This window comes from Magallana gigas, chromosome 8, assembly GCF_963853765.1.
Source record: "Magallana gigas chromosome 8, xbMagGiga1.1, whole genome shotgun sequence".
Classification (NCBI taxonomy): domain Eukaryota; kingdom Metazoa; phylum Mollusca; class Bivalvia; order Ostreida; family Ostreidae; genus Magallana; species Magallana gigas.
Window position 1 is genome coordinate 28,247,435 of NC_088860.1, and position 12,907 is coordinate 28,260,341.

At 33.7% G+C, this 12,907-nt stretch overlaps 1 protein-coding gene across 1 annotated transcript in view; it reads left to right on the forward strand.

Moving 5' to 3' along the window:
• The window catches only part of LOC117690406 (uncharacterized), a 33,066-nt gene that overhangs the window by 7,086 nt on the left and 13,073 nt on the right, over window positions 1–12,907 (forward strand). Inside the window, exon 2 of the mRNA XM_066069304.1 lies at window positions 6,963–7,083. Within this exon, the coding sequence (XP_065925376.1) occupies window positions 6,963–7,083 (121 nt within the window). The remainder of the gene's footprint in view (window positions 1–6,962; window positions 7,084–12,907) is intronic.

The following is a 12,907-nucleotide window of genomic DNA, read 5'->3' on the forward strand; positions in this document are numbered from 1 at the left end:
TTGAATTCTTCATTAATATTAATATTAATATTCATTAATTAATATTTATTAATATGAATTATTATTGATATTTTTAGATGAAAGGTATTTGTTATGAATAATTTGACTTATTCTCTATGCAGCTTCATTATTTTTCTCCAAAATCAATTCGGAGCGATTCTGCACTTTTTTGCTACATATCGGGTTTATGGTAGGCATTTTAACTGTGGTGAAAGCCTATCCCGAGACACAGTTAGATTATTCTAACTAAGCAGAGTGTAGTGAAATTAATACCAGTATTGTAGCCTTGAATTCTGGTTATGTAAATGTCAACAATACGGTGGGTCGATGTATCTATTACGTAAATCCAGAGACATGAATAACAAAACTACATGCAAATATTTTAATTTTGAAGTACATGTATTTGAATATATCCTCGATTTTGATACTATAAATTAAAAAAAAAAGGTGAGGTGAACCTGTGTGCCGTAAGTTTTCTGAATAATTCTTAATGTTATTTGTGTCTTTAATAAATGTCCAATATCATATATGCAATATCAACCTGGCACGCACAGGTCAAAGTCTAGTAGGTCAAAAATAAAATAAACTAGATACGATCTCGTTACGAGTAACGAGTAGGTCTTCCGTTCAATTTTTCAACGATACGATTAAAATATCAATGAAATTTCAGAATTCCCCCTCAAACACCCCTTTCCGATAATGTATACGATTGTCAATATCCTTTAAAATGCTTAACAAAGTGTTTTGCTTTTTAATTTCACATACAGCACATTAAAGATTCAAGAGTTTAGTACCCTAGTCGGAATCGGAAGTGACAATTTCAAAATTTCAAAAAACTTGTAGAATTATGACCACTGGCAATCATTTGTGAAAAAATGGTCGAAATCGGCTGAACAGTTTTCGAGATATCGCGTGCACAAAATTTGTGGGGGAAAAAAATAATAACTAGATCCGATCTCGTTACGAGTAACGAGTAGGTCTTCCGTTCAATTTGTTAAACGATACCATTAAAATATCAATTAAATTTTAGAATTTCCACTCGACCCCTTCCTTTCAGATAATGTATACGATTGTCATTATCCTTTCAAATGCTTGACAATGTGTTTTGCTTTTTCACATACAGCACATTAAAGATTTTTGTCACCTAAAATCCCTAATTACGTCATCAGTGGATGTGGCAATGAGTTCTACAAACTAACATTGCTTCTATAATGCTTTACAAAATCTTGATCGTTTTTAAGGCATGTGTATAAAGCTTTACGAGTCTCTGGGTCCCTAATTTTAAAGGGACCAGTCCCTTTTTTTAGAGTCAATCAAAAGGTCCCACTAATACTAACATTTTTTGTTTTTAAAACCCTTCTAAAATTGTTGTTCGTGTTTAAGATACAAATGATTGAATATTTTAGGGGCCAGCCCTCTAGATCCGTAATGGGTACATACATTGGTGCTTTGATTAATGGAATCGAATACAATTTTCAATGCAAACATTTTCTCTTCTACAATGCTTAACAAAATATGTCTCCTTTTCAAGATATATTGCGTCAAAGTTGAAGTACTTTGGCCCCTAAAAAACCTTAATTAGGAAATAAATGGGCGTGGCAATGATTTATTCTAATAGATATTGTTACGATCAACAACTTTGCTTCCATAATTCATTACAAAATCTTGATCGTTTTAAAGGTATGTGTAGGAGACTTTACGAGTATCTTGGCCCCTAATTTAAGGGGCCAGCTCCTTTTTCATGATTTCTTTGAAAAAGTTTTCAGAATTTCATGTTTGAGATACAAATGATTGAATATCTTAGGGGCCAGCCCTGTAGATCCCTAATGGGGACAAACATTGGTGTTTTAATAAGTAGAACTCATTCAAACTAGTAATGCAAACATTTTCTCTTCTATGATGTTTCACAAAATATGTCTACTTCTCTAGTTATATTATGTCAAAGTTTAAGTACTTTGGCCTCTAAAAATCCTTAATTACGTAATAAATGGGCGTGGAAATGATTTTTTCTAATAGATATTGGTATTATCAAGAACTTTACTTCTGTAATGGATTACAATATCTTTATCGTATTTAAGTTATTTGTAATAAAGTTTACAAGTGTCTTGGTCCCTAAAAAAAGGGGCCAGCCCCTTTTCATGATTTTGTTACAAAGATCTGTTGATTAGCTACTATTTTTGTTATATATGATTTAACAAAATATCAACTGATAAAAAGATACAGATCAAAACGTATGAAAATTTTGAAGGAAAATTGGTACCCAATTTTCGTGCCTGGGCGAGCTTCAAGAAATGGAGCAACAGGCGTTAAACAACTACAATGTACATGCTGCACAACTTCAAACTATAGTCTACATATCCTGAAAATTTTATATTTATATCTCTAATGGTTTCCAAGTTTATAGCTGCACAAAAATGGGTCGTCAAAAATTACAAAATGGCCAATAATTCGGTATTGGAAGTACCTACGAAAAAAATAACAAAAATGTATTATGTTTAGAACACCTCCAAACATTTGTGAAAAAATGGTCGAAATCGGTCGAATAGATTTCGAGAAATCTCGTGCACAAAATTTGGAGAAAAAAAAATAACTAGATACGATCTCGTTACGAGTAACGAGTAGGTCTTCCATTCAATTTTTAGACGATACGATTAAATATCAATGAAATTTCAGAATTCCCCACTCAACCACTCCCTTTCAGATAATGTATACAATTGTCAATATCCTTTAAAATGCTTTTAAGCCCTCTAAGATCCCTTAATATGTCATCAATGGGTGGGGCAATGAGTTTTATTAGTTACGATCGCCAACTTTGTTTCTATAATATATTACAAAATCTTGATCGTTTTTAAGGTATGTGTAAAAGACTTTACGAGTGTCTTTGTCCCTAATTGAAGGGGCCAGTCCCTTTTTCTTGAATTCATTTGAAAGTTCTCACGGATACCGACTTTTTAATTCTTACAGCCGTCTAAAATTGTTGATCATTTCTGAGATACAAATGATTAAATATTTTAGGGGCCAGCCTTCTAGATCCTTAATGGGGACAGACATTGGTGTTTTGATTGGTGGAATCGATTATATCATCAAAGAAGACATTTTCTCTTGTACAATGTTTAACAAAATATGTCTCCTTCCCTAGATACAATGTATATTGCGTCAAAGTTTAAGTTCTTTGGCCCCTAAAAATCCCTAATTACGTAATACATGGGCATGACAATGATTTTACCTGATAGATAGTGTTATTATCAACAACTTTGCTTCTTTAATGGATTACAAAATCTTTATCGTTTTTAAGTTATTTGTAATAGAGTTTACGAGTGTCTTGGCCCCTAATTGATGGAGCCAGCCCAATTTTTTGATATTGTTGAAAAGGTCTTAAGAATACTAACATTTTTTGTTCGTACACCCATCTAACATTTTTGCTTATTTTTGAGATACAAATGATTGAATATTTTAGGTGCCAGTCCTTTAGATCCCTAATGGGGACAGCCATTAGTATTGTGATAAGTTGAATCGATTTAAATCATCAATATGCAAACATTTTTTCTTCTATGATGTCTATCAAAATATGTCTACTTCTATAGATATATTGCGGCAAAATTTACGTACTTTTGCCCCTAAAAATCCCTAATTAAGTAATAAATGGGCGTGGCAATGATTTTATCTGATAGATATTATTACGATAAACAACTTTGATTCTATAATGGATTACAATATCTTTATCGTTTTTACGTTTTTTGTAATAGAGTTTACAAGTGTCTTGGCCACTAGAAAAGGGGCCAGCCCCTTTTTCTTGATTTCATTCGAAAGGCCTCACGAATACTAATATTTTTTGTTCTTAAACCCATCTTAAATTGTTGATCATTTTTTAGATACAAATGATAGATAATTTTAGGGGTCAGCCCTCTAGATCCTTAATGGGGACAGACAATGGTGTTTTGATAAAGTGGAATCGATTAGAATCTTCAAAACAGACACTTTCTCTTCTACATTGCCTAACAAAATATGTATCCTTCTAGTACCATCTATTCCCATCTTCTGTGAAAAAATGGCTGAAATAGGTCGAATAGTTTTCGAGAAATCGCGTGCACAAATTTTGTGGGGGGGGGGGGGGGACTAGAGCCTTTATTGGGACAGACAATGGTGTTTTGATTAGTGAAATCGAATAGAATCATCAATGCAAACATTTTCTCTTCTACATTGCCTAACGAAATATGTCTCCTTCTTTAGATATATTGCGTCAAAGTTAAAGTACTTTGCCCCCCCCCCTTCAATCCCTAGTTACGTAATAAGTGGGCGTGGCAATGATTTATTCTGATAAATATTGTTAGGATCTACAACTCTGCTTCTATAATGCAATAGGAATACTAACTTTTTTTGTTCTTACACCTATCTAAAATTTTTGTTCATTTTTGAGATACAAATGATTGAATATTTTAGGTGCCAGCCCTTTAGATTCTTAATAGGGACACCCATTGGTGTTTTGATTAGTGAAATCGATCAGAATCATCAATGCACCCATTTTCTCTTCTACATTGCCTAACAAAATATGTCTCCTTCTTTGGATATATTGCGTCAAAGTTTAAGTACTTTGGCCCCTCAAAATCCCTTATTACGTAATAACTGGGCGTGGCAATGTTTTTACATGAAAGATATTGTTACGATCAACAACTTTGCTTTTATAATGCTTTGCAAAATCTTTATCAATTTAAAGTTATTGGTAATTAATTTTACGAGTGTCTTGGCCCCTAAAAAAAGGGGCCATCCCCTTTTCTTGATTTTTTTGGAAAGAACTTTTGATTTTCTGCCATTTTTGGTTTTATATGTTCTAACAAATTATCAACTGATAAAAAAGATACAGATTAATAGGTATGAAAATTTTGAATGAAAATTCTTACCGAATTTCGTGCCTAGGCGAGCTCCAAGAAATGGCGCCTCTGGTATAAAACAACATACAGTACCGATCAGACACAACCTAACAGAATGTAAACCCAAATTAAACCCTGGGTTTACTTTCTGGGTTTACTCTGGATTTACTTTGGGTTTACTAGAGTGGACTCAGAGTAAACCCAGAGTAAACCCAAAGTAAACCCAGAGTGGACACAGAGAGTAAACCCAGTCAGAAGTATACCCATGAAAGCAGACGCTAACTGTGTATTCGGTATATACAAAGGGTAGGAATTACAGACAGTAGGATGGTAAGATTAAATACTAGTCTGCTTCACACTTCAGTGCATAGAGTTAACCTCAAAAGCAATTTCAGAGTAAACCCAAAGTAAAACCCGAGTAAACCCAAAGTGAACCCCGAGTGGACCCAAATTTTCAAAAGGTAAACCCAGAGTAAACCCCAAGTAAACCCGGGGTTGGGTCTGATCGGTACTGTAATAGTGCACAACTACAAACTATAGACTACCTATCCTGAAAGTTTCGTATTTATATCTCTAACAGTTTCTGAGATGAGCTCTGCACAAAATAGGTCATAAAAAAATAGAAAATCGGCCGTAACTTGGTACCGGAAATGACGATTTCAAAATTTCAAAAAGTTGGAAACGGAAGACCTTAGTAAGAAACAGTACGAAAACAATAAGGTCTTCCGTTAGAAACGGAAGACCTTAATAATAAGAAACAGTACGAAAACAATAAGGCCTTCCGTTGGAAACGGAAGGTCTTCCGTTTTAAACGGAAGACCTTTAAAAGAAAAAGTACGAAAACAACAAGGTCTTCCGTTGTAAACGGAAGATCTTAATGAGCATTTTAGGTCCCCATCTTTATATTCAAAATGCTTTTTGGATGATTAACATTACTAGTTTTCCAGGTGCCAACCTCCTTAACCTATGTTACGTTTGATTTAAAGTAGTATTATTAGGACGCTTTGATGTCGACAAATCACACATTAGCAACTCAAAAATGTTAACTATGAACTATTCTGTAGTAAAGACAAATCTACAAGTAATACCATGATAATTCTATAAAGGATTTTTATAAGATATATATATATATATATATATATATATATATATATATATATATATATATATATATATATATATATATATAGTCATGCGCGGATCCAGAAAATTTTTCCAGGGGGGGTCCGAAGGATAATTGTGTTTGCCAGGGGGGGTCCGAGGCATATTTTCGCGATAATTTTACTATGTAAATTTAATAAATTTTCATTTTCCAGGGGGGGTCGGGACCCCCCCGACCCCCCCTCTAGATCCGCGCATATATATATATATATATATATATATATATATATATATATATATATATATATATATATATATATATATTCGTCTCTCGCTTTTTCCTAATTTTCTAAACAAAATATCCCTCATCATGAAGGCCTTCCGCATCCATCTTAGGATTCTTGGATTTAAATTGTTATTATCGACGTTACCAATAACGTTCTCGTGACGTGACGCCAGAGACGTAAAATTTTTTCCTCGCAACATCGGAGTAGCATGGCGCGTAAACAAACGGCGCAACATCGGACTTTGGCGTGTTCGACTGTCGGACTTTGGCGTAACGTGTCTGTAGGAGACAGACCGTCGGACCTTAACGTAACCATCGCGCTTTGGCGTCCCTATCTCCAACAACCCATCGGAGTTTGGCGTAGACTGTCGGAGTTTGGCGTGACCATCGGACTTTGGAATCTTATATATTTATATATATATATATATATATATATATATATATATATATATATATATATATATATATATATATATATATATATATATATATATATATATATTCTTTTCCAGCAGGTTTTAAATTTATGTAATATAATAATAGGAATGACTAACAAGATTTGACGACCCTTACCACAAAATAATTTCAATGCATGGCTCTTAAAAGGAATTAACTTATAAAGATACAGACACTTTTAAAAATAAAGTTGATTCTTTATCGCGTAAAAAGACTTGTATTCTTCACAGAATTTTTTTTTTTTACTACAGGTGTGCTTGCACTCACATGTAAAACGTACTACACCAGCAATAGTTCCTTGTTCTACTACGAGTACTGTTCCGTTGGGTGTTGTGGAACAGAACGAAGCTTTGAATGCTGCTCCCCAGGAAAGTAAATATTGTCACGAACGTTCCTCTTCCTTGCCGAGTGTGATTAGGAAGGAAGTCATTAGTGTCCACTCTACAACCATGTATATTTCTTCTACAGGGCAATAAATTAATATTTTTGACTCCAATCCTACTCCTAAAAAGAATATAATTTAATTTTGGTTGTAGCACGCTTTCTGATTGGTTAAAGAAATTATTTTATATCGTATAAAGAATGTTGCCTAAGTCATAGAAAGACTAACGTCAAAAACGTATCAATCCGCATGACGTTAGGTTTGAATTTTGTACAAATTGATGTCATTTTATAGATCAAATGACTGTTTTTATCAACAATTGATAGCAAAAAAATTAAATTATAAGAAATGAATTCAATATTTATTAGTTTAATACGATATAAAATGGTTTGGAACAGTTTACGCTTTTTTATAAACCGCTTCGCGGTTTATAAAGCGTAAACTGCCGCAAACCATTTTATATCGTATAAAACTAAAAAATATTGAATTCATTCCTTAAATATATATATATATATATATATATATATATATATATATATATATATATAATGAGCATAACATGTCTGTCAAATTCAATTATTTTTACCGATGAAAATATAACGCCAATGTGCCTCCACAGACAGATTTTTAAATCTGAACAGTTCGACAGCTGTTTTTAGATTTTTACTTGACCTTTTCTATATCGCATCCTATATTAGCAAATTCAGTCCAAATTGTTTCGAATTGACATTTATTTTTACCGATGAAAATATAACGCCAATGTGCCTCCACAGACACGGGAGTTCTAAGTATAGCCTGGAATTTTCTTGTCCTAAAATATATATCCCATGCTGACTGATAAAAATAGGGTACCCTATATTGAGGCACAGTTTCTACATTAATGTGTAAAAATCAAATTTTCTCTCAACAAGTGGTTGTAGAGAGGACACCAATGATTTTTCAGATTTTTAAATCTGAACAGTTCGACAGCTGTTTTTAGTGTTTAAAAAGGCGTTGTCTTTTTCTTGTATGCATAATTTGCATACAAAACAACATGTAGAATCTAATCTAATTGATTTGATATGTATAGATTTTTACTTGACCTTTTCTATATCGCATCCTATATTGGCTCAAGGTTGCTGTATATCAGCCCGAGAGCCGGGGCTAATTTTGGATGCGATATAAAAATGCTATGTCATTATTTTCATCTCATATACTTTCATATCAAAGAATGAATAAAAAGTATCCTGTGATAATTGATTATTGTCAGCAAATCGCTTTGTGTCGATATACGTTTCTTATACACTTTCCTATCAATATTTTGCGCCGGTTGTTTGTATACCAAGTTGACGTCGACTTAATTATTTGACTTCACACTCTGACTTAGGAGTTGACCGACGAATACGAATTCTACGTCATACTAGCCGATTATTAAAGGAAATGGGTGTGTAACAATAACCAAAGATTGCCGAAAAAGAGGGTAAAATAAAGGATGACGCCGTATTTGGGTTCTTTTTTGGTCACTATTGATACGTTTATTTCTCATTCAATTTTATTTTAAGGTATTTGTTGTATAGTTTGGTCAAATTCCAACTGAAATTTAATGTAATATTAGTTTTAAACTACGTTACAATAAAAATAATTTGTTATTTTCTCTACAAATATCTAGAATTTAGACTTGTTTGCCATTGATTGAAGATAAGATTCATAAATATGCATGGAGTGCGGAACTGATATTGGAAATAGTGGTCTAAAATAAGAATAGCGGTGATGTAATTGAACACACACATACACCCTCTCTGTCTCTCTCTGTCTCTCTCTCTCTCTCTCTTTCTCTCTGCACGTTGCCATTTTTAAAGGTTTCAATTAAAACAACCTTGAGGTCTTTTTTATGTTTAAAATACTTTTGTTTCAATAGAAGTAATTGATTATTATACCCGCACTTTCTAAAGAAAGTTCGGTTATATTGTTGTTACCCTGTTCCGTCCATCCATCCGTCTGTCACGTTTTACTTTCTCAAACTGCTCTTACATCTTATAAACCAGCAAACTGAACTCTTTGAGTTTGATTTGGGGTGTCATGTTGTTTTGTAAAATGGTTTAAAAAATTCTCTGGTAGTCCTGGGGGTCAAATAATTAGTAAAAAATGACATTTTTCACAAAAAACCTTCTTCCTTGAACTCTTCCTACATTTTCAAAAGTAGACAAATCATCTCTTTGAATATGTTTTAGGGTATCCTATAGATGCGCAATAAGGTTTCGGAAATTTCAAATTTGTCCAGGGGGTCATTTAATGGCTGAATAATGACGTTTTTTTAACCAAAAAAAGGTTTCAAAAACGTCAACATTTTTGCAGTATCCAAATGATCTTTTAGAATATGATTGGGGGTGTTATTCTGAAGTGTGATCAGGTTCCAGAATTTTTTTTTATGAAAAGGATCAGTGGACAACAAAAAATGATGTTTTTTGCCAGAACTCCTCTTACAACTTTTGGAGTAGCAACGTCATCTCTTGGGATATAATTGGGGCTGTCCTATAGATGTGCAATAAGGTTTTGAAAATTAAAATTAAAAGGGAGAGTCAAATAGATGCAGAAAATTGACGTTTATCACTCCAAAAAATCATAGATCCAAGAACTCCTCTTTTGATTTAATGGATAGACACATCATATCTTGGGATATGATATGGACTGTACCATATATGTGCAGTAAGGTTTTAAAAATTTAAATTTTTTCCCAGGGAGTCAAACAGTAGCAGAAAATTGACGTTTATCACTCCAAAATAAACATAGATCCCAGAACTCCTCTTATGATTTAATGGATAGACACATCATATCTTGGGATATGATAGGGACTGTTCTATAGATGTGCATTAAAGCATTCAGAAGTCAAATTTAACCCCGGGGCACATGACCTTTTTGATGCCCTTTAAGGATGAAGAATATATATAGTTAAGGGATGGGGATCTCAACCGTTTTCGAGATATTTGTGCACTTCCTGTTCGAGGGGGGTCACGACCACCCTCGGAGCCCATGACCTACATGTATACCAATTGATTCCCCTTGACACAAGGAACAAGAATATATATGGATTAACGGTGGGGATCTCAATTGTTTTGAATGATATAAGGAATGTGCTGTTCGAGGGGGATCAGGACCATCCACAGGGTCCATGACCTGCATAACATTTGATGCCACTTGACATCAGAAACAAGAATATATATATGGTTTAGGGGCCATGATTATAACAGTTTCTGAGATAAAATGGAATTTCCAATTCCTGGGGGTGGTGGGGATGACCCCAGGGGTCAGATCTAAAAAAAAAAAACCTATACATTGCCAGTAACAGTCAATATATGGTTATGAAAACCCTATATTATTAGCTCACCTAAGCTGAATGCTCAAGTGAGCTATTCTGATCACATTTTGTCCGTCGTCTGTCTGTCCGTGTGTCCGTCCGTCTGTCCGCCTGTAAACTTTTTACATTTTAAACTTTTTCTCTAAAACTGCTTATCCAATTTCAACCAAATTTGGCACAAAGCATCCTTATGGTAAGGCAAATATAAATTGCAGACATGAAAGACCTATCTGTATTCAAAGCTGAGAAAACCTTGAAACTGTAGAAAAAGGGGGGGGTTGCATTTTTAAAAATCTTCTTCTCAAGATCTACTGACTCAAAATCAACGTAGTTTAGCATAAATTATCCTTATGGGAAGGAAAATACAAATTGCAAAAATTAAGGGCTAATTCTGTTTCAAATTTGAGTAATTTACGGAAATGATAATAAGACAGAGAGAATGGGGGTCAATCAGTTTAACTTCGGGTTCGGTATTCCATATCTGAAAACCCTCTTTGAAACAAAGAAGGGGCCATTTTGAACGTATAAGAAATGGGTCAATCTGACAAAGATGAATTTGGTTGTTATGGAACAGTTTGCGTGCGAAAGGAATATTTGAAGCGTGCAAGATACAATAATGCCGATTTTGTGAAGTAAATTGAGATTAAATATTCCAACGCGTTGACATTTTCACCTTTGACAATGGTTTTAGTTGTTTTGATTTTCGTTTCGTTTTCATGAATTACGGTTTGTAACTTAGGGCAACTATCGCCTGTATTTTATAATTTTTACGTACTAATCAAATATAGACATCGGAAAGTAAGACAGCTGACTGTTACTTGCGGACAATTAGATACATTAACAGGTACGGTACTTTAAGAACTAAAATACAAATTCTAATGGTAATACGGTATGGTTTTTGCGTAATAGTTGATTACTCCAATGTGTTTTAGGCTAGTTGTAAGTATTTTCTCGACTATTCAGTCTTAACGGAGATTAATTTTGCTGACGGAAATAATAAGTGCGTGTACATGTAGCAGAGACATAAATAATTGTTAGCTCACCTGAGGTGAAATATACAGAGAAATATCTTTAAAAATATTCTTCTCAAAAATCAATCGGCCAAAAAAGCTGTAACTTGTGTGGATGCATCCTCAAGTAGTGTAGATTGTCAAGCTTGTCAAAACCATGATCCCCGGGGGTACGGTGGGGTCCCAATTGGGGATCAAATGTATAGAGAAAAATCCTTAAAATCTTCTTTTCAAAAACCAGTTAGCCAGAAAAGCTGTAGCTTGTGTGAAAGCATCTTCAGGTAGTGTAGATTCATAATTTTTTTTAAATCACGATCCCCGGGGGTAAGGTGGGGCCACAATGGGGGGTCGACATTTTTACATAGGAATACATAGAGAAAAATCTTCTGAACAAAAACCAGTAGGCCAGAAAAGCTGTAACTTGTTTGGAAGCATCCTCGGGTAGTGTAGATTCAAATCTGTTAAAACCATGATCCCGGGGGTAGGGTGGGGCCACGATGGGGGGTCAAATTATGGTGGTGCGTGTAATTCGGTATTATCTCTACGTAATAGTTGATTAATGCAACATGTTCTATTAAGGTGTTTAGCAATTTCAATCTAAACGGAGAGTATTCTCGCTGCTAGAAATATATAATTAAAGTATATATATGATGAAAAATAAATTGAGTTTTCTCTTTGTTTTAGTGCAGTTTTCTCTTGGTTTAATTGTTTACAAATTCCTATAATTTTACTAACCTGAGAGTCAAGCTTTGAGTTATAAGCAAGATACAGAGCTTTGCGCACAATGCTACTATATGTTTGTACACAAAGGTGAGGTCATCCTTTAGTTTGTTTATATTTTAAATGCAGTTATGCTGAATAGGAAATGCCAAGTTTAAGCTTCTTAAGTTGAATTTAATAAACTCATGTGAACAAAAACATGACTCAAACCAAGCTATGTATCTTGCTTATGATTCTACGATTGACACTGAAATTTTGGTTGATCAATAGAAATGTCTTGCTAAAAGGATGATATGCTGAAATTACTTTCTTGTGCCCCTTCTTCAACGATGAACTGCATAAAATCTACACAAATTTTTGATAGTTTTTTGAACACAAGTAAATGAAAACAATGCCTTTTAAACAGTTTCCATAGGCCGGACACATTATTATTATGAGGATAAAATCATTATCGGTGTTCTTAAAAAATTATTGCAATGGAAAATCATCTTTGTTTGTACACATTTGTTGTTTTTAATAAAGATGAGAATAATGGATGGGCCTTGGTACAAGAGAGCGACATGCCTGCTAATACATTAATTTGAATTATAACTCTTTAAATTATGTGACAACATTTTCAGTTAAGTTTATTTTTTTCTATCAAGTAAGTAAGGATATGAAAGGTCATACGAAATGAATTCATGCCTGGTAAATGACAATCGTCTATAATGGAGAAGGCCAATTAAATAAATTGTTCAATGTTTTTAATTT